Source organism: Acinonyx jubatus, chromosome B4 (assembly GCF_027475565.1).
Source record: "Acinonyx jubatus isolate Ajub_Pintada_27869175 chromosome B4, VMU_Ajub_asm_v1.0, whole genome shotgun sequence".
Classification (NCBI taxonomy): Eukaryota; Metazoa; Chordata; class Mammalia; order Carnivora; family Felidae; genus Acinonyx; species Acinonyx jubatus.
The window spans coordinates 48,144,359-48,167,677 of record NC_069387.1 but is presented as its reverse complement, the minus strand read 5'-3'; the positions used below and the strand labels follow the sequence as shown (position 1 = coordinate 48,167,677).

Genomic DNA, 23,319 nt, shown 5'->3' with positions numbered 1-23,319 from the left:
AGGGGGTGGGGAGGGAGAGGGAGAGAGAGAGAGAGAGATTGAAAGAGAGAGTAAGCGGTCTGGGAGGGTCAAGCCACACACGGACAGCTCTGTGACATAGGTTTATCTGTACATCTTTCTCTGTGTGAGCCTTTCCTGTGGATCTAAATATCTTTCCTTTTTCCGCAGATTTGTCTCTGTCTTAGTCTTTATCCTTCCTGCCTCTTCGGGCTTTCTGTCTTTTGATGGATATGAAGGTAGAATGCTAATCTTACCTTGCTACCCACTGGTCCATACGCTATTTATCCTTCCATTTTCCTGCCACAATGCACAGCTACCTTCTCCACACCCTGTCAATGGTCCCCCCACCCCCACCTCAGTGTAGTCAGATACATTTCACACTCCATTTACTGACTTGAATTGGCATATTGTTACTTCAGCTAAGATTACTTACACCTCCCAAATCTGATCTCCTGGTCGAATTTGAGCACAAGGCACCAACTATGTTACTAATGTTTTCAGGAAGCTCTCAGGAAAATGTTCACATCATGGATGAGATCAAGGCATTCTTAAACTCCACTATTCTGAGAATATTGCCAATACTATTTTTCTTCTCTGGGATGTGTGCTCCAGCTCACGTCTTTTTTGTAACTAACCCCTCATATGACCCTTGTAATCAATAAAACATTTGCACAAAATATCTAGATAGAGTTGGGTGAGAGTATCCTGACATTTCGTGCATGGATCCAATATCAGAACAATTTAAGGTTCAGGTGGAGACAATGAAGGTCATGTCACAAGGAGTTGCTGAAGCCCCTAATGTCACACTTACCGACCCGGGTACATGGAAGCTCTAAGATCTGCAATGGTATTAATCTCGCCCTGTGACCCCACTTGTGGGGGCAGAATCCATACAACTGGTGACTGCTGCCTTTTGTTGTTCTAAGACAGAGTGCCCGTGATGGCCTTTTCTCTACTTACTGCTCCGGGTTCTGAACTAGGACTTGCTAACATTCTCGTAGATGACGTCACTGATGCAGAACTGTTGTTTCTTCTTCGTCCACATCAGCTGCACACACTGATGGATAAAAATGTACTGCTCCTGGTGCATAGGACAAAAATGTGTTTCAGAACAAGATATTTTTGTGCAAACATGTGCCAAGACAGACTATTTTAATCCTATGGCAGGATTAAATACCATGATGTCAAAAAACAATTTCCATTATTTCTGAAATAATTTTATCACTAGGAAATCCAAGAGAATCCACCGTAAAAATATTCTGATTAATAATAGAGTTTACGTAATCACCGCTTAATGTTAAAGAAAATGTCCAATCGATAAATCATGGGGCTCTTTTGAAAAAAAAAATAGCGTATCACTTCATAATATACACCAAAATAAAATCCAGGAAGTTTACTAAATTAAGCCATAAAAATATAGGGGGGGAAATATAGGTTAATTTTTCTCTGATTCCTTTTAGGAAGGACTTTCTAAACTTCAAAACGATGTAACAAATTACAAATGAAACTTTGAAAGCACTGTATATGAAACAAAGTGAAAAGAATAAAATAAAGGTCAAACCAGAAACTGGGAGAGAAAATTATTTTCTAGAATTATGACGAAAAGTCGACACCTTTACTTTTCTTTAAAATTCCTCCAATCAGTAACACACACACTTAAACTGACAAAATATATCGACAATTAGACCAAATATTCCTAGAAGGCCGGGACTGTATCTTTTTATTCCTAATGTCTAGCACTCAGCTTGTGCTTAATAAATATTTTCTGAAGTAAACCGAGGAAATATTAAACCATAAGCAAAAAATGGCGACATAATAAAAAAATGTAAATTCAAACAATTGGTTTTCATCCATGATGTGAGCAAAACCGAAGGGGAAAAGTCACATTCAATGATAACTTGAGCTTGTTGAAGCCGTCGTTTTCATCTGTGGTGGGCAGAAGTATTATTAATAAAGTGCTAATAAGTGACACTCTGGACGCAGATAGTAAACAAGTGGGAAAAGACCCCAATTAATGTTCTATTAAAAGGAGAATGGTTTAAATAAGTTACAGCAGATCTATACTGAAACACTATTCAGTCTTTAAAATGAGATTTATAGAATTTTGGACAATTTGGGATGATAGATACACAGAGCAACATGTTAGGTGGAAAATTAGAATGTAAAATTAGCACATGTATACGTAGCATCGAAGCACAACTGGATGAAAGTTATACTTGACTGAAGATGGAGATGAAATGCATCAGCATATGGAGAGTAGCTGTCTTAGTGCCATGAAATCAAAGAAACTTCATGATCTTTCTACTTTGTCTTCATTGCCTAGAGCGTCTCTGTAAGTAATACCATTAGAAATAACCTTGAAATAAAAACCAGTCATGGTATTCGCAGGATTTAAGGAGTCTTTTGTACAACTTTATAAAAGATAGGTTAATGCTTCAAACCTCACTGAGTTGATACCTAAGCCCAATCTGTATTTTTCAACAAGCTTTGGAAAAAATACATTCCCTTATTTTTAAAGTTTTTTTTATTATTTTTTTTAAATTTTTTTTTTAACATTTATTTATTTTTGAGACAGAGAGAGACACAGTATGAATGGGGGAGGGGCAGAGAGAGAGGGAGACACAGAATCGGAAGCAGGCTCCAGGCTCCGAGCCATCAGCCCAGAGCCTGATGCGGGGCTCGAACTCACGGACCGTGAGATCGTGACCTGAGTCGAAGTCGGACGCTTAACCGACTGAGCCACCCAGGCGCCCCTAAAATTTTTTTATTATTTTTGAGAGAGAGAGAGAGAGAGAGCCCAAACAGGGGAGGGGCAGAGAGAGAGGGAGACACAGAATCCAAAGTAGGCTCCAGGCTCTGAGCTGTCAGCACAGAGCCTGACGCAGGGCTCGAACTCATGAACCTGAGCTGAAGTCGGACACTTAGCCGACTGAGCCACCCAGGCGCCCCATATATTCCCTTATTTTGTGATAATATCAATAACTGGCTACCTCTTCTCATTACCACACACCACTCCGTTGTTTTTGGTGTTGTGTCAGGCACTGGGCACAGTTAAGGCCAGAAACTGCCTGGCTCTTCAGTGCGTAACTGTTCAGTGGCCAAACTTGGGTGTCAAAAAATTTAAAAAAAAGAAAAGTAGACAGACCACAGGCAAAGTAAATAAAAGACTATTTACAGACACATCCTTGAGGGCCCCTGAGAAGTCTAAGCTGCCGATCAGGAGAATGGCTGCTCAAAGCAAAGCCGTCACTGACCTCCAGGGAAAGCCTATTAGAAGAAAATCAAACAAAACATTTGATAAAAATAGAAGAGAGCCCAGGAGAGGTGAATGCCATCCATACAGAGCCCTTTACAGTTTCACCGTGCTTGTCTAGGTGATATTTCCATGATGTGTGCTGTACGATTCACAAATGCATCATTCACATTTTACAGATGACAGAGGGCCTGTGAGAGGTGAAGGGGGTTGTACAGAGGCCATGCTGTGACCCAGGCCCTCACGGGGTCTCACCCCACCACCCCTACTCTCTAACTGCCCTTCCTGCTCTTGTGGAGAGGCCCAGACCACGTGCCTGGTCAGTTGAGAAAAGGCAAGAGGGCATGTCAACGCTGCAGACCATGCAGCATGTTGCCGGGACGTGAAATGTGCATTCAACGCTGCAGACCATGCAGCATGTTGCCGGGACGTGAAATGTGCATCTCAGGACACAGCTGTTTTAATTGGTAACTTCTGCAATTGCTCGAGTGGGGCGGGGTGGTGGAATGGAGGTGGCGGGTAGTCTAGAGGAGGCAGGGAAATTAGAAACCAGCCACGGGAGGAAACCCGGTACACAGCACACAGGCGGTTTATAGAGAGAATCCGAAATGGCCTCTTGAAAATCATTAGTGTCAACGGGGTACCGTGGGATGATAAAGCTGAAGAAAATAATTGTTTGACTCCGCTCCTTACGTGTTAACATCAGTCAAGTAGAAGACAGAAGGTCTGGGGGGTATTATGAACGGGCTCAAGAAGGATGTTAGGAAAACCCTAACATTCAAAATACAGGCTGAACCATGATGAGCATAGAAGCCATGAAAAATAAAGGTAAATGGACAAGATGTTTCAGACGTAACTAACAAAACGGAGATAAATAAGTAACTCCAACTAGAAAGCATCCATTGCAGAATCCTGAGGGAACTCAAAAAGCTGGAACAGTTGGAAAAAATCAGTAACCTGTGGTGACCTCCGCCTCTTTTACTGACTGAGTTTTCCCACAAGAGTTCAGGGAAGGGATGCTGTACTTTAAAAAGACCCTTTCCCTGGAGATGTCAACCTAAAATGCTGCCCCAAACAAAGAAGCCAAACAACCAAAATGCGGGGCCAGAGCGTTAGGGAGAAAAACAAAATACTTCCTCAGCTCTGCAGAGAGGCACATGGAGGCTGCTCTAGCTTTGTGCGATTACCACATGCGAGGAAAGATAATGGCGCTGAGAACTGGATGGAGGGTCGGCCATGTGAAGGTAGTTTTTAAAAGGGGATTAAGATTCTGTAATTGGGAAAGCCATAGGCAAACAGGCTATAATCAAAGTCTATAAAGTTATAAGAGGCATAAATTAAGTCAATGGGGCAGACAATTCATCACATCCAAAATACTTAAAATAAGGAGTGGCCCTTTGAAGGCTGGGGATTACTATACATAATGGGGACATTTTAAACCACATATGAGGATGTAAATTTATAGAAGTGGAAACCAAAAATATGGACCGATTCATAAAGCACTGTTTAATCACTAGGTAGTGGGCTTCTCTGGGGAACCAGCACATTTCAAGCTTACGATAAGGAGGTAATATTAGTTCACGTCCCCACCACTGTAAATTAGAAGGCAGCAGAGTTGGGATGTGAGTGGGTTCAAGGAAGTGAGGAAGCAAACACATCATCAATGAGGCACCTGCGTGTGAATGGGTCACTCTTTCCAAAGTGGTATGATCTTGCTATAGCTCAGAAATAAATACCATCCATCGGCTGTGTCCAGCCTTGGAAAGGTGGGAGTGGGGAGGCAGGAGAGCAAACAGAGGCAGAGAGGAGAAAAACCCGGGCACTAACAGCAGCCATGGCTGCACGCTTTTTGAGTTAGACTGACATCTAGTGGTGCATCGTAGAAAAAGCAGGAAAAAGACTAAGGCAGCATTTAGTCTGGAAATGGAATACGAGGTCAGGCCTGGTTGTGTTGTACTCTACAAGCATTCCTCTTGCACACCCCTTGGGGGAAAAAAGGCATTATTGTAAGCTGGAAGCTAAGAAGTCGCGACTATGGTTTGGTGATTAGGATCAGGAACAAGCTATTGTGCGTAGGCTTCGGGGCGCCTCCAGGTGCACACCTGTTGCTGTTTGGAGGCAGTGTGTGTTGTGTGGTGGCAGCGGCCCGGGGCTGCCACTCCAGCCAGGGTGCATTCTGAGGCTTGCAGGGAGGAGAAGGCTTGGCTGAAGAGGAGGAAGAGGGAGCATATAACACCGCTGGATATTTCTGGGGGATGTTCCCTTGTTGTTACAATGATAAATCCATTCATTTAGACCAAGGGAACTGGCTGCACTGCTAGGTTGGGAGCTGGAAAGCCTTAAAATCATAAGGGGGACAGGAAGCATAAATCAACCCTTGATCATCATCAAAAGTGCATTGGGACAGAGGGTTATGGAGGACAAACTAATGCCAAACTAACTGAACCAAATCTAGCATTTCAAGTATGAATTAAATCACATCAGTTCCACAGTCCCCACTCGGTGGCATTTACCCAGATTGGCTGTCACCTTCAATGAACTCTCAGTCTGTTCAAAGGGGCTTTATTCCATTATAGATATCATAGATACATCCACGTGCTCTGGATTATGAAGGGCATATGATGCCAACAACAGTGCCAGCTCTATGCACTGAAGAGATTGCTAGAAGCTAGTATCTTTTTTTTTTAATACCCTGAAGCAGTTTGAACATGCACAATAAAAAGCTGGGACTAGTGGATGCAGACAAAAAAATGGACACAACAGTTTTGAAACATGAGATTGAATAATGAGAAGTTTCTCATCCCAGGGCAAATTTGAAAATGCGTATTGATTCTGCTCCCACCTCCGTCTGCACCATAGACATCCGGTATGATCGCATTTCGGACACCAGCCCTAAGATGTCGACAAACTCGTGATCCCGAATGTGCTGCAAGAGCCTGTCCAGGGCAATGAATGTTCCTGTCCGTCCCACTCCAGCACTGCAAAAGAGTGTTCAGACAACATATTCCTCAGACATAGTCCTCTGTGCTGTTGCAAACAAACTGGCAATTTAAAACCCGCCAAACTACAGCTGGCACCACTGAGAAAAGGGAAGAACTCCTGAGCGTATTTTCCTAACTGATTTTGAAGTGTGCAGTTGTGGTCCGGGGTGTCGTTCGATGGCACATTTCTGACTATCCCTGCCACCTCGCTTAAGGAGATGTGGGTCTGCACTGCCTCACACACACCCCCTCTCCCGCAGGGCCCTCTGCTTCCGGAGGAAAGTGATGATTCCATGTAGAGCCTGTTGGAGAGCTGATACACATACATAAACAGTTGCAGCGTTCTGCGTAACCTCAGAGTTAGGCACACACACCCTGCTGGAAAGTCGGCTTGAGATGCCACACGCCAGCTCTAGCTCTGGGGCCATAGCAACTTGTGTGCCGTCAGGCCTAAGTTGAGTTCACCATCCCAGACCTTCCTTACAGCACACCGGCCATTCTGGTGGGTCCTGGGCCTGGTTCAGTCTCCCAGCGATCTTTTAGATAGTTGCCTCCAAATCACATTTGATATTTGGACTCAGTCTCTTCCAGTCCCCAAATCCCAGGGCTCAGAGAGTGGAACAAAGTGGAGCGAGTGACTGACACTGACCGCTGCCCACCGGCGGTCAGGAGAGCCCCCAGCTCTACGTTCAAGTCAGCTCTTCTCTCCCAACCACTGAGAGGCTGCGGATTGTGAATTATGGTAAAATGAGAAAAGAGAAAGTCTCTGCTGGGAGAGAAATCCAACACTAGAAGCCTCGAGTTCAGAGATTGCTTTTCTACAAGACAACTCTTCCCTCCTAAGACTTACTGTCTAAGAGAAAACGTTCTGCCTCTGGGTGAGCACCCATAAAGTCACATCCAGAGCTGTGGCTGCTTCCTGCTTGGAAAGGAACCACGAGTTTGACCGCGTGGTTGAGCACCTTTATTATCTGCTCATGGGAAGAATGGTGTTGAAACTAGATAATGTTGTCTGGTGGCGCCTGTGAACATGTGAGATGAACTCACGCAAGAATATCCTCCCTGATCCCAAACTGGGTAGCTTACAAAGTGTTTTTCTTTCTGGACAGACACAGACACATACTTCTCTTTCTCTGTCCCCACCCCTCCCCCCCACCGCTCTCTCTCTCTCTCACACACACACACACACACACACACACACACTCCCCTAGCCATTCTGGTTCACAAAGGCCAAGGTGTTAGACCCAGGATTATAGACTTATTTACTTAGGTTGACATGGCTACCAGTGCCTCCTCTAACATCCCCATTCCATTTCTATCTGTGGCATACAGTGGGAACATATTTATATCCCATGCTCTTTGGGGGTTGCATAAAAATTTTGCAACGAAATCATGTCAGACTGATGGATTTTGATGGAGATTTGGTTCACTTGGTGAGAAAGAAAGCTTAAATTCAAAGATAATGTTTCTCCTAAGGAATTAGTGTGGCCCTTGTTTTTGGATAATGTGCTAGATCATACAACCCCTTTCATTTGAGCTGTCTAGAAATTCAGAGACAATCTCTAAGAGCAATCATAGCAAATGTCTATCTGAATGAGCTGAATACCTTCATTTCTCCTTTCCCTCATCTTGCTTTTATGTCTATTAATATTATTCTGGGCTGTGATCGGCTATTTTTAATCTGCCCTTGCAGTTGGCCATGTTACAAACCACTCGGGATCTCTCATAGGCTGGGGGTAATTTCACACAGTACCTAAAGGCACGACCTTTAGAGACCGTGCACCTGGAGTTGAGTCCTAACCCCTCCACGTTCTGGCTGCACGAATTTGAGCAAGTCCCTTAACCTCCCCACTTCTTTCTTTCAGCTGAGAATGAGAATAAAAATATCTATCTCATAGGCTATAGGAGATAGGAAAAGCCACATTATAAGCAAATTGTGTACCTAGTAAGGTATCAGTGAGTTGTAAATGTTATAGATTCATAATTCATTTAATCGTTAATTCACTGTGCTCAGGGATTTATGGACTGGTGGGTGATTCCCTTTATAAAGCAAAGCCTGTGGTGCTGCGACAGAAAATGCGGCTGATGAGTTTACCTGCAGTGCACGATCATGGGGCCTTTGCTCTTGGTAGCTTGCTGTCGAACCACGTGTACAAACTGAAGGATACTTTCTGCAGCATTTGCTGTGGGCACACCGTGATCAGGCCACGCCGTGTAGTTGAAATGCATCACATCCTGCATCTCGTCAGCCTTTAGGAGAAAAAGCCAAAGCAAGCATTAATCTCTCGGTCCACTAGCCAGCTGGCCCGGGCCGCCACTGCAGCTCACAAGTTAATGCCATTAAGAAGTGAAAGCCATGTTCCACTCCTGGTCAGCACGCTTCCCTTTCCAGCTCTGAGGATCGTGTCTGGCACAAAGCAGGCCCTGGGGAAAAAATACTCATTGTTTAAAACTTCAAATAGTAGGATAAATCGGCGAATCCAGGCCTGTGCGGAGATGAGAGCATAAGCAGATCAGGGTGTGTATTCTGGCTCGGCCGTTTAGCAATGGCATCAGCTTTGGCCCAAAAATACCGTGGGAGGTGCTGTTGGTGACCCTCCCCCATAGGGTCTCCTTTGCCAGGCTGACTGCCCCTTTTCCAGCTGCTGCTAACAGCATATGGCTCTGTCCTCCTCATGGTTGTCCCTCCACGAAGGGAAATGCCTTGCTGGAGTGCGCCTGAGAGGATGTGTTCTCCTACTGAGGGCAGTCCACAGCTACGGAGTGACCGATATTGGGGTATAAAATGCCGGCCCCCTTACGTCGGAGTGGCACATGTAACTGTAAGGTGCCGTTCATGCCCCAACACTCCCCATGGTATGCAGCTGAGGCTAGAATTCAGCTGAACCCACAGCTGTGCCTGGCTCCTTCCCTGCCCTGTCCTCTCCTGCTTCCCTTGCTCCCTTACAGTTTTACCCAAGATCATACTTGCCATAACTCACCAATAGGATAATCCCGGTCTTGGGCTCTGACCCAAGACAAACTGGCTGAACAGCAGGTTTCTCATACCTAAGATGCGTCTTTTTAGATGTTAGAGTACAATACGACCTATCGCAGGGGTTGTTGGGAAGATTAAGTGTGCTCATGTCTGTGAAGGATGGACCGGTCAGATATTAAGCATCACCACTACTCCATAGTTTCCACCACTCTCTTCCTTCCAGCTCAGGGCATTTATATGGTTGGCTCTGGGAATCCCAGTGAGTGGGTATGTTTTGTAACATGTATCTTATTCATATTAACCCATACATCAAATATATTGTTGTCCCCTCTGAACTGAGTAATTATCAGGATAATTCAAGATTCACTCTGTTTAGTCTCTACTCATTTGTAAGCATAAAGATTTATTCTGTTCTTGTTATCAACAGTCAGGAATATTCCAAACCCAGGCCCCAACAAAGATCTAATTCACTCCCCTTCCCTCAAACTTGGCAAGAGCCTAAAATCCCCTCAGTGAATGGAATACTGTATCATAATTTGGAAGAATTTGGCCTGGTTATGAGTTTGAAACTAAAGTTAGGTTCAGGCATTAAAGAGGAATGAATTCCAAAGAGTCAGTGGTCTTGGGTGGAGTAGAATTTGTATAAATATAAGTAAATGCATAAATAAAGCATGTAAATAAACACATAATAAGATCTGTATAAACATAAGTAAATCAGCACTCAATTAGACCCACTGTCCCCAGACACTTAAGGCTAAACATCCCAAGCCACATGCAGTACCTCCCTCACCACCTTCAAGGGCTCTTTCTTAGACACATAGAGCATGAAGTCTGCAAAAATGTTGCCCCTCTCACTGCTGTTTTCAGGAAGTATGGCAATAAAGTAACCCAAGCATAATAAATTGTGCATAATGACTCCATTACTCAACACCATGAGGACCGAAGAACGCTCAATCAATTACTAGACAACTTCAGTTGCCCAGAAAAGCTCACAAAAAATGTTAGCTCTCTTCAAAGGCTGATTATAGGCTTAGTTCAAAGGCTTGTGCATTGTAGGCATATATGTGTGTGTATATATATGTATATGCATATATATAATTGATCTGAAAATGTCTCCAGCTAAAATGAGCAAAGTGGTTCCAAAATAAGCAATGCTTATATTGTCGTTAGTCTCTCTACAGCTGTAAGACAGAGGTATTGGGGTGATCCCTGGTCAAGCTGGATAGCAAGGCACACATCAATGGGGACAAAGTTTTGCTGGCTTTCGTTTCCAGTTATTACTCAGTTCATGCCAAGTTTTTAAGCACTGGACAGTGAAAAACTGTGTGCTATGGTGGTTTTCCTCCTTTCTTTGTTGAAGGAGAAAAACTTATCTTAGCCGTTCCAAAATCTCTCTTACCCCGGTTTCCTCACTCATATACTTTCATCTGGTTGTACTCTGAAAGTTTCCACATATCAATATAGAGGGAATAAAGAAGAGTGTAAACAAAAATGGAAACAAATAGAAAAACATATTCATTGGCAAGGCACAATGTTCTTTTAGATTCTGCATTTATGGCCAAAAGGGGGCACTCTAGGACCAAATGCTCGTGACTGTGTCTACCGTATAAACAATCTTACCAGAAAGCACTATTACTCAATATTTTATTCTTATGTTTCAAGCCCTTCACATGATTGTCACTGAAAGGTCATAATTTAAGATCAAGGACAAGAAGGGGCCCCTGGGTGGCTCAGTCGGTTGTGTCCGACTTCAGCTCAGGTCATGATCTCGCTTTTCATGAGTTTGAGCCCCGCGTCAGGCTCTGTGCTGACAGCTCAGAGCCTGGAGCCTGCTTCGGATTCTGTGTCTCCCTCTCTCTCTGCCCCTCCCCTGCTCACCCTCTGTCTCTCTCTGTTTCTCAAACTAATAATAATAATAATAAACGTTAAAAAAAATTAAAAAAAAAAAAGACCAAGGACAAGAAGCATAGTATTGATCATACAGTGATCTCTGTGACTCTTCCCTGCCAAGGAAACAGGTATGGGAACAGGTGTTGTCTCGTGCTCTGCCGTTTCTTGTCTCCTGAATCCAAACCGAGGGCAATATTTGTTCTACATTTTTCCAGCAGTTTACACTGGCTTCCCAGCTAAAATAACCAAAAAAGAAAGAAAGCAGGATTCAAATGGCATTCAGATTGTCAAGTAGTTTCTCTGATGGAAGGTCTTTTCAAGTGCTTCATTATTTTTGAAATCCTTCATTCATTCACTGATTTATTCATTCCACAAAGATTTTTATCCGTGGCTAAGGTGACACAGAGCAGAGGGGGAAAGAATAAAGTTGTCTAGAGACTACAGAAAGCGTAACAAAGGAGGTGACATTTGAGCTGAAACTCTGGGTGGAATGTGTTTAGGGAGGAGATGGCCATTGCAAAGAAAAGGAACAGCATGAAGCTGTCTGCCAGGGATTTGCCCAAATTCTCATTGTGACAAAAGTCATTGTTAACTACCAGTGGTTAAGAAGTGATTTAACTTGCAAATACAGTAAGTGGCTAGTTCATGAGTACTTATGCTGCACTGACAGGGACAATATTTGTTTCTATTGTGCATAGTAAGGGTCACCAAACATTTTCTGTCGAGGGCAGAGAGTAAACATTTTAGTTTTAAGGGTCATTTGTCTCTGTTCCAATGAGTCAAGCTTGATGCAGCACAAAAATAACTCATGGGCAATAAGTAAGCAAACGTGTGGCCATGTTTCAATGAAATGTTATTTGTGGACACTGACGTTTGAATTTCATATAATTTCCATATTGGGTGTGAAATATTATTTTTCTTTTTTTTTCACGCATTTAAAAAGTTAAAACTCATTCTTGGCTCATAGGTTTTACAAAACAAGCAGTGGTCAATTTGTCCATAGCCCAGTCTTGAACCCCTGACGTATACAGTTAGGAAGTGTTGTTTCTAGGCAGAGAACATTGTGCTGAGGACTTTCCTATTGAATGGTGTCCTCAACAGAGAGCATGTTTAAGTGAGTACTAGAAACATTCCCTCCTATTTTCTGGGACTACTGTGTGTGAAGAAGGGTGATTGGTTGACAGGGGCACGCAGCCTGGCACACAAACGTTGGGCATGAGCTCGAAGCCTAATCTTCAGAGAAGTAGCAGACCCAGGACAAATAGACTTTCCTTTTTCTTTTTTAAATTTTATTTGAGGGAGACAGAGAGAGAGAGTGGGAGCAGGGGAGGGGGCAGAAGGAGAGAGAGAATCCCAAGCAGCCTCCGTGCTGTCAGTGCAGAGTCAGACATGGGGCTCGATCCCACGACCCTGGGATCAATACCTAAGCAGAAATCAAGAGTCGGACACTCAACCGACTGAGCCACCCAGGTGCCTCTAGACTTTTCTAACATGGTAATATTCAGAAATCAATAGCATTTGAAAAGAGATATGGAACCATGATTAAAAAGAAATAGCTCTGAAATAATAAAAAGCCAAACCATAACAAAAAATAAGGAAAAAAGCCAAAGAAAACCAAACCCAAACTACTATATCATGGTTTAGGTGTTTAGTTTAAAATTTAGGTGTGCCTTATATATCCTAAGCATACCCATCCACAATTAGTATAAGTAATGAGAACCTGTCAATTGTAACTGGTGAGCAGTGGTGCCCTGTGTCTCCTATTGCCCTGGGCTGATCTGAGATGGAAAGGTGCAGACTTTTTATTCCATCTCCTCGGGGTCTCCAGGCCAACCATTTCATCCACACAGCACTGCTGATGAAACTGGAAATAAATACACTAAACGTGGGATTTATATCTTGAAGAAAGCAGTGATGCAAAGCTGGAAGAGCTCATAGTCTTACATGATGGGGGGTTAGTCTCTGACACGTTGGTGTCCCTCAGCGTGGGGACAGTCACCTGACTTACATAGTTGATCCGGAAGTGTCTGCAGGCCCAGTCTTCCCGTTCTTCCTCTGACATCATCTCCACGGTGATGTCCCCATAAGCTATGGGTTCTTCCGTGAACGGCCAGTAATGGTCACATTTCACCTGAGGTGACAATAGCACACAATCTTTTATTTATTTATTTATTTATTTATTTATTTATTTATTTGTAATGTTTATTTATTTTTAAGAGGGAGAGAGACAGAGCTTGAGCAGGGGAGGAGCAGAGAGAGAGGGAGACACAGAATCTGAAGCAGGTTCAAGGCTCTGAGCTGTCAGCGCACAGCCCGACACAGGGCTCAAACAGTCTTTGCAACCTTGAGATCATCACCTGAGCTGACTGTTGGATGCTTCACCAACTGAGCCACCCTGGCACCCCGCACACAACCTTTTAAAACAAACAGGCTAGGAAAGAAATAGTCTGTGCTCACTTAGAGAAAACAAAATTACAGTAAAACCTTGGACTGCAGGTAACTTGTTCTGTGAGTGTTCTGCAGGAGGAACAAACACTTCTAATAAATTTTAACTTGATAAATGAGCAATGTCTTGCCATATGAGTAGTATGTGATGCTGGATGTCACATGATCACAACTGAGCCAATGGTTCTTTCTTTCTCTCTCTCTCTCTCTCTCTCTCTCTCTCTTGCTCGGGATTGTGGGCATGGTCTCCTATGCTCAGATGCTCAGTCTCAGGCCGCGGTGTTTGGCAGAAATCAGTGATTTTTCAGAATGTTGGAAGGTGTCCACACTGGCCCTAGTGTATTTTTTGTCACTTCAAAGCACTTATGGACAGTCCTTTGCTTTTCTATACAAGAGTAAGCTTAGGAATGCTTTGGTTCATTCTAGGTCAGGCTGCCTGCAGACATAGACCCTTTCCTCCGCTGCCTTACTGCCAGTTATATTAAATACAGTATGTGACAAGAGTTTATTCATACTGTACTGTGGTCAACATCTGTTAGTGATAGTGAAAGCTGTCCTACACAATAACCCTGCCTTCTCTGGTCTCCCTCACACCAGCCACGAAGGTTTTCAAAGGTAAGTGCAGGTTAATTTGTTATTTTTCTTTATAGTTTGTATTTTCCTTGTTAGTTTGGATTATATTATAGTATTGTAATCATTTTATATGAATCTTTTTGAGTTCTGGAATAAAGCATCTGAGTTTCCATTACTTCTTATGGGAAAAGTCGCATGATACACAAGTGCTTTGGATTACAAGCATGTTTCTGGAACGAATTATGCTCACAAACCAAGGTTTTACTGTACTTGCCTCTGAAGAACTGTATAGTATTATTGTGCGCATTATAAAAGAAGCAAGTGGAAGTTTCTGGTACATAGTAAGCACTCCAGCCATAGCCCTGGCTGGTACAGATTTTGCTGCCAGTGGGAACAGCCCCATTAGACACTTACCCTTCTTTTCTCATTACACTGAGTGAGCATGACAATAATCTGGGACTTCTGTTGTAGGACCATCTTCCAAAAGTCATTTCTGGTTTCAGGCAGTGGCCCCTGTGTGGCAATATACTCCTGGGGTGAGTTGTATCCCTGAAAGATTAAGTGACAAAGCGGTCACCCAAGAAGCTACTGTCAACACCAAATGCTGTTCCACACAAATGAAAAAAAACTGAAAATGTACTGGGGATAAGCCTAGCAAAGGATCACACACCTAGGTAATGGTTCCTCCCTTTCTCATCAAAGAGGTAATCAGAGTAACTGACCCATGTAGGTCTGCGTGATTGTAAGCATTGTTCTCTGAAGTGTATACATACAATCGCACTCACACCTTTTTATGAGAACAGTCACTAGTTTTAAAATAGGGGCTCAGGTGGAGCCCTTTGAGTTGCGTTGCCAAAACCAAAGCTTATTTATTTATTTTTAAATGCTTATTTATTTATTTCGAGAGAGAAAGAGAGAGAGAGAGAGAGAGAGAGAGGAAGAGAGAGAGATGGGGCAGAGACAGAGGGAGAGAGAATCCCAAGCATGCTCCCCACTGTCAGGGCAGAGCCCGATGCAAGACTTGAACTCATGAACCTTGAGATCATGACCTGAGCCAAAATCGAGAGTCTGACACTTAATCAACAGAGTCAACTCAGGCACCCAAAACTGAAGTTTAAACACAAAAAAAGATGATGTTTAATATAATTACTTACTTTCACTTTCAGTCTTTACAAAGAAACGTGAACATTACTAATCTATGGGCTTTTCCCCCTATTTGTTATTCTGAAGTGGGATACTGGGAATTAATAGGATAATTCTTCAGAATTGGGTAGCCAGGTGGAGAATGGCTCTCTTTTTAACTGTTTGACATATATGTATAGCTCTAATAGTCCTCCTGTGTCTGAGCTAGAATTTGGACGCCTGGTTTTAAAAAATTTTTATTGTCTTTTACTTACAGGAATATAGTTGGCATTGATATAGTCTGTGCCTTCCTCTTCATTCATGGAGACTAATCTCACTCGGCTAAAGTCATCTGTAAAGAATAATAAGAAACAATGTCAAAACTCCGAGTGGAAAGAAGGATTGCCTTAACTTTCTCTAACCAATAGCAAGTCTGAGCAGCCCACGTTTACTTTAGCCTGATACTTCGGCCACACCTCAATCTTAGTTTCTTATTTAAATAAATATAGAAACACCTCGCAATCACCATTTCCTCCCCGTCAGCTTCCCTGTCCTTGTCTCCAGGCCTCAGGGGGATTGTGTAGGATATTTATAGGAACTAAGGTATCTGGTAGGTTGTATGGAAGGCTGTAGAATGTAGCCTAAATCCATGATTTCCATGTCACCTAACACATCCAGAGAATCCACTGCCTTTGGGAAACCCAGAGAAGATAGGGTTGCATGGACTTTGTGCAAACAGACTTCAGATGAGAAAAGTAAATTCTGAAATGTGTATAGATGTAAAAGTGTAAATGATGACACTACCCAATTCTATCAAGAAGCCTGATCAAGGAAGGGTTGTCCTTCTAGAGCTTTTTCACCTCTCTTCTTTCCCAATCTCCATTTTCTCCCAGCATCCCCCACCTCTACCCAGTATGGCAGAAAGTTAAATCTTTATTGGAATGTATTTTAATTGTCCTATAAGTACTTTATATTACTCTTCTCTTGAATGTTGGCTTTATTACAAAACGCTAAGCAACAGCAGAACCTGCCAGAAGAGGAGGTATTTTAATACACCGCACTCTTGCTGTTGTCAGGGAGTTGACTGAAAGTAGTTTATGAGAGCTCAGATTATCTTACCCCGAGTTTGGCTAAGACTTTTAATCTCCAAATAGAGATAAAAAAGAGCCAAATGGTCAGTCTTTCCTTCTCAGACACAATTCATTTGAAAGCAAAGAAATTAAATCTTCCGACACAGGACAGAATTGAGTAACACGGAAGCACGATTGGGATCAATGCAGTGGCAGAGACGGCCTTGAGGATCCAGACCACAGCTGGGGTTAGCCAGAGATTGGGGAAACTAATCCATCTGCAGTAACAGTCCGTCAGCCTTTGAGAGACGACACTAGGACAGGCTCTAGTGATAAGCTTACATGGTAGGATGTTTGTGTAGCGATTTTTACATCGGTTCAGTGGAAGGTCTGCAGCAAAATGTGGAATGTCCAGTCCAATCAATTTTAACTCCTGTAAATGACAGAGAATAGAGTTGAGTTTCCATACTTGATGTGGACTGGGTTACTGTTCACATTGGCTTATTGTTCACATTGGATTATTCCTCACTCCCTGCCTGTAATAGAAGCATCACACCCCCTCTTCCACATGATGTTCCAGTAGCTCCCTTTCGGGGCCGAGCATGCTTCTCCATGCCACTGTTCTCCACTTGCGTTGGCCCATGAACTTGGGAAGAAATCATTCCAATCAGAAGCCATAAGTGTGCTTGCTCAGTTTGGTTTGCCCTCCTGTGCTGCAGCCATCTGCTGTGATAACACCCAGGGAGGCTGCTAGCCCCAGAATGAGGAGACACTTGTAGCAGACCTAATTCTGACCCATGGCCTGAAGCCGACCTGTCCACTGTCCTACAGACCCTTGAATGAGGAAAATAAATTCATGTTGTTGTGGATCAGGGTGCCCGGCTGGCTCAGTTGGTTAAGCATCTGATGCTTGGTTTCGACTCAGGTCATGATCTCACAGTTTGTGAGTGAGAGCCCAGCATTGGGCTCCATGCTGATGGTGTGGAGCCTGCTTGGAATATTCTCTCTTCCTTTCTCTCTACCCCTCCCCTGTTTGCTCTCTACCTTTCTCTCTCAAGAAAAATAAATATTTAAAAAAATGTTGTTGTGGATCACTGAGATTTTGAGATTTACACTACATAATGCTTATATAGCATTACTGGAGGAACAGCTGACTAACATAATACATAAATACCCTCGGGGCCCCTGGGTGGCTCAGTTGGTTAAGTGTCTGACTCTTGATCTTGGCTCAGGACATGATTTCACATGTGATTATAAATTAGAGTCCCATGTTGGGTTTTACACTGATGGCACGGAGCCTGCTTGGGATTCTCTCTCTTCGTCTCTCTGCCCCTCCCCTGCTTGTGCTCTTTCTGTCTCAAAACAAATAAATAGAACTTAAAAAAAAAACACTTAATTCCAATGGATAGTTTAGTGATCATGTGGAGAAGGTAGGAATTATGAGTATCATTCAAGGTGTGGAAAATTTGAAAACAGAGACATTTCAGATTTTTGGAAGTATGTATTAACTGAAATTTATATGATATATGTAAATATTCCTATTCTATGAGGTATTTCTCCTGCAGGCAACAGGTCTTCAAGAAGTAGTAAAAGAAAGAGTGAGGAACAAGTAGGGAATATTCTCCGTGTTACAAGATATAAGATCTACAGGCACTAAATATCTGGTAATAAATTCAACAGTAAGGATGAATCAGTAATGGGTAGGCAAACCTGTCAGTGAAAATAGGAACATCCAGGTACCTGTCTGTGTGTATCAGTACTCTTATAAATCCAATTTATCAGAATGTACATTAGTAGGGTAATTTTTATATAAACAGACAACCATCATAATTCAAAAAGATTATGTTACAGGATGCAGAAGAGGGGGGCGGCTTCTAAGCTTTCATCTCTTATAGGAAACAAGCAATTACAGTCAGGTCACCTGGATTTTCCAGGAGGCATCATTCACTCTGGTCTGTGTGAAGGGCGCTCCATATAATTGAACAGTGCACAACCAGTGCAGCAGGTCTGGTTATACCTGAACAAATTTCAGGGAACTATTAGTCAACAGCATATAGAACCATCTGTGAATGGAATCATCTGTATGGTATGCACCTTTCTATAATACTATTCAGTGAGGCAGTAGAGAAATCACCTGCTGTAAGTTTTTTTACTCGTATAGTATGTTAATGTTGCGCACGCATTTAACTCTTCATAATTCCTCCCAATTTTTACTTCAATGAATCATAAGCTGGAGGAATACATATCTGGGGAAGAATTTTGGAGACTCTTGGAAAGACTTCAGTAGGGAGTTGGAGACACTGGTGATGTTTTGAGAGGCTGACCAGGCATATCTCTTTCATGGCCTTTCTGTCTGGATTTAAGTGCTTTTTGCAAAGCATATGCTTTAAAGAAATAAAGTTCTTGGGTCTTTTGCTGCTTCTCATAAAAGGTCCTTGACAGCTGAATGTGCTTACTGGCCCTGGGATGCAAACCTGTGGTCAGCACGAATGGATTGACGTGAATCACTCATATTTCTCTCCTCCTTTAATTCTGCAACACTTTTGGCTTATTTTTAAATTTTTTTTAGAGAGAGAGAGCATGCATGTGCAAGTGAGGGAGTGGGAGAGATGGAGGGAGAGCGAGAATCCCAAGCAGGCTCTGCGCTCAGCGCTGTCTATGTGAAGCTGGACGCAGATCTCAATCTCACAAACCATAAGATCATGACCTGAGCTAAAATCAAGAGTTGGACGCTCAACCAGTTGAGCCACCCAGGCGTCCCAACACTTTTGGCTTTTTTAACATCACAAAATCTCAAGTTCCTTGGCCCACATTGAAGCCAACCTTAAAGACAAGCCACGCTGACTTTGATCCTCCATTCACAAAATGGGTTTTTTCCACTCAGGCAAAATACATGCTTGGTAAATGCCTTTAAACAGAAGCTTGTCACTGTCACTTTGTAAGTGGTTTTCCATTTTAAAGGGTTTTCAAAGACTGTATTTTTCTTGTAGGAAAATCATTTATTTTTATCAACTTTAAACCAAATCAGGTATTTTTAGGTTAGTTCCTCTTGGCAGTAATAAGCTTATTTAGATGATGCATCCATTGCCTAAAATATTTTGGAAATCTACCTCCTTTAGAGAGTGTCTTTATAGATAGTTTGCCAAAACATATGGCGTATTTTGTTGTACCACTTATGAATGGTAGGGTCTTAGAAAAGTAGTTCAGTTCTTGTTAACATCAGTTTAGTATTCTGTAAGATAAGGCTAACAATAAATACCTCCATCCCTCAGTCACGTATAGCGACTATCCACTGGAATGATTAAACTCAACAAATATTAATACAGTACTACCGGGCACCACCTACTGGGTGGCTCAGTCGGTTGAGCGTCTTTCGCTCAGGTCATGATCTCACTGTTTGTGAGTTCAAGCCCCATGTCAGGCTCTGAGCTGACAGTGCAGGGCCTGCTTGGGATCCTGTCTCTGTCCTTTCCCCCACTCATGTGCTCTCTCTCTCTCAAATATAAATAAACATTAAAAAAAATACAGCCCTATTGATAACGATTATGAAATGCTGGTGTTATGATGCTTTGTTTTGCTTTGCCTGTATGCATAGTTTCTCCCTCCTTTGCCATTTGTACTACCAGACCGACAACTTTCCCCACAAATCCCCTGCTTTGAGGACAGACTGACGAGCCACAGGAAGAGGCCTCAGATACAAAAGAAAAGTGTGGAAACAGATTGGAGCTGAGAGCTGTAGCACATATGGAAGCTGACTGAATGATAGAACTTTAATTGTGTGTTGTCTCCCTGCTGTAAGTGCCCTTAGTTGATAAGAGAGGTTTAATTGTCTGAACACTGTAAATGTAAATTGCCAGAGCTGAACCATAGCAAAGCAGGAACAGGAGTGTATACACAAAATGCTTCACCATCTTTTGTAATTTAGCCTGTCACTAAGTGGAAAATCAAATACTCAGTTTCCGGTTCAGTGGCTTTGTAGTTATTTTCTTTCCAACCATATGGAAACTCCAGAGGCTTAAATCTTCATAAAGGCAAAGTATGAGGTGATGGCCCAAAACCAACATAAATCATTTTTGAATTTTCATTTGCCAGTTTTGTTTCTGTCACAACTTGTGTTTTTTTCCCCTGGGCCATGTAGTCATTTGCACATTGGGCTCAGTGGTGGCTCCCCAAAAGATGTGTCCACATTTTAACCCCTAGAACTTGTGGTTGTGGCCTTATGAAAAAAGAGGCTTTGCGGATGTAGTTATGGATCATAAGATGAGATTATTCTGCATTATCTGGGTGAGCCCTGTATCTAACAACACATGTCCTTGGAGGAGAGAAGAGAAGGCCACATAACGATGGAGACCTAGATTGGAGTCATGCAGGCTGCAAGCCCAGGAGTGCCTTGAGCCACCAGTAGCTGGAAGAGGCAAAGAAGGATTCTCCCCTAGAGCCTTCAAAGGAAACACGGCCCTGATAACACTTTGATTTTGGACTTCTGGCCTCTAGCATTGTGAGAGAATACTTCTCTGTAGTTTTAAGTCGCCAAGATTGTGATAATTTGTTACGGCAGGCCCTAAGGAACGAATGCAATCCCCAAAACCCAATGGCAGTCTCTGTCGTGTGGGCTGTGTTTGAAGCGTGCAGGTCTTGGAAAGCAAAGCCCAAACACATGCACTGTATTAGTCTGTTCAGGCCGCCATAGCAAAATATCATAGGCGGGGTGGTTTAAACCACAGAAATGCATTTCCCACGGTCCAAAAGCCAGGTGCTGACAAGGCAGATTTCATTCTGAGGCTTCTCTTGACTTGCACATGACCACCATCTCACTGTGTGCTCACGTGGTCTTTCTTGTCTAACCCTACTTACCGTCCCAAGACCCCACTTCTTCCACATATCAATTCTGGGAGAACATATCCAGTCCATCCCATGCACATTAATCTTCAGAGAAGACCACAACCTGTATTCTGGCTCTAGAGTCTGTAACAATGTCAGCAGGTGGTAAGCACTTGGGACAGGGTGGACATCAGAATCAGGTGAGTGAGATTACTAGACTACAGAAGAAGTGAGGAGCAACAGCGGGACCAGTGGTGTTCACAGAAGCAGTGCCATCTGTAGCAAGTAAAAGGCTCAGTGGAATGGGGCAAGGTCTGGCTGGTTTCCAGATGAACACAAAAGGGCACGGGATTTAGAACAAAGTATTTAGTGAGGCTCTGCGTTCATCTGAGGGCCGCCATAACAAAGTGCCACAAACTGGGTGGCTTAGTGCAACAGAAATTAATTGTCTTATAGCTCTGGAGGCTATATGCCCCAAATCAGGGTGTCAGCAGGGACCTCTGGCCGCTGTCACTTGTAGAGGAATATAAGAGTATCCCTCCTTGCCTTTTCCTAGCTTCTGATGGTTTGTTGGCAATCTCACTTGCCGCTGTATGACTCCAAGCTCTGCCTTTGTCACCACATGACATTCTCTCTGTTTGTCTGTGTCTTAACACAGCTGAATTTTCACAGGGACACCAGTCAGACTAAGAGCCCACGCTAGGCTAGTCTGACCTCATCTTAACTAATTACACCTGCAATGACCCTCTTTTCAAACAGGGTTACATTCTGAAGTGCTGATGGCTAGGGCTTCAACATATCTTTTGTGAGGGACACAATTAAACCCATAACAGGTATTCTAAAGGTAGAATAGGGTGCATTAGTAATGGGCATCTCCGGGAGGTGAAGGAAGACCGGATGAGGATGCCAACCTCAGGAAAGTGTAGCAGTAGCCTGCAAGGCCCTGGCACTAGGAGGGGATTTAGGGGCAACATTCCAGTCAGTGGCACAGGCACTGGGAAACAGACCAAACCTAGAAGATTAGGAAGAGGAGAGAACTCAGGTCTGAGAACCAAGCAAGACCTCTGGTGTAAGAACTGTTGGAGAGGGTTCAAGGCGACTTATTTCAACAACGACTATGGGCAGGTCTCCAGTGCACTGGATGGAGCACAGGAAAAAACAGCTGCAAACAGAAGCTATCAGGAATCAAAGATCATCTCTCATGAACTATGTGGCCAGGAGTGTAGCTAATCTTGACCTTTGCAACCACATTTCTGAACAAAAACGGTAAGGGCTTTTGCTAGCATCCTGCTCAAACCAATACAAAACACAGAAATTAATGGCAGAATGAGCAATATATGGTATGTCTCGTGGACGCTCACATTTCAAGCTCTAAAGTCTGGCTCTTCAAAACCTTTCCATATGAGACATATGAAAGGAGCACTTGAACTTAATCCCGGAGCCCCAAACCTCCTTAAGTAAAGACGTACAGTTTCATCAGAAGGATAATCAATGTTTCCAGGAGATCCAAAATCAGATGCAGAGTGAAAAAAGAATGTATTTAGTGAGTGCAAATTAGCAAGTCATATAGCTTCATGTATGACTTATAGCCGTATTGGTAATATATGTAAATCCAGACATTAGTTTCAATTTGCATAATGCTTATAGATGATGTGATTTCTCAATATGTGTGTGATCTTTCAATGTCAGAATCAAAATGAATATAAAGTATTAAGCATTCATAGAAACAGGACAAATAACTGTTCAGCTACTGAATTTAGTTAGACCAACGATTCAGCCATCTTGATACCCTCTTGGGTTCCTATTAGAGTAGGAAACCTTTTTTTTCCCTTAAGCTTTGATTGATTATCAATTTCAGGAAAATCTGAGGGCTGCCCTGTGAAAGGTCTGACCTACATCCTGAAATCAGGTATGGGAGCATGAGTCTTTGGAAATAGCTGAGGCTATCCTGGCACGGAACCTGAGGATGTGGAGCCGGGTGGAGTTGGAGGCTGGCAGTGCCCGGGAGGCTGGAGAATGACAAAGGAAGTGAGTCAGGCCAATGGGTCACTGCCTGGGCAAATGTCAGCTCAGAAAATATAGCTGAGCCTGTGATTTAAAGCAGACTTCTGGAGGGGCACCTGGGTGGCTCAGTCGGTTGAGCATCCAACTCTTGGTTTCTGCTCGGAGCAGAGATACAACATGAGG

General features: G+C 43.1%; 1 protein-coding gene across 2 annotated transcripts in view; it reads right to left on the bottom strand.

Moving 5' to 3' along the window:
* The window catches only part of PTPRO (protein tyrosine phosphatase receptor type O), a 245,359-nt gene that overhangs the window by 6,842 nt on the left and 215,198 nt on the right, over positions 1-23,319 (bottom strand). For both annotated transcript variants that reach the window (XM_027035627.2, XM_027035628.2), the window contains 7 exons: positions 16,654-16,744; positions 15,517-15,593; positions 14,534-14,668; positions 13,110-13,232; positions 8,330-8,484; positions 6,096-6,231; positions 961-1,081 (listed from right to left, as the gene is read on the bottom strand). In XM_027035627.2, the coding sequence (XP_026891428.2) occupies positions 977-1,081; positions 6,096-6,231; positions 8,330-8,484; positions 13,110-13,232; positions 14,534-14,668; positions 15,517-15,593; positions 16,654-16,744 (822 nt within the window). In that variant the 3' untranslated portion in view covers positions 961-976. The remainder of the gene's footprint in view (positions 1-960; positions 1,082-6,095; positions 6,232-8,329; positions 8,485-13,109; positions 13,233-14,533; positions 14,669-15,516; positions 15,594-16,653; positions 16,745-23,319) is intronic.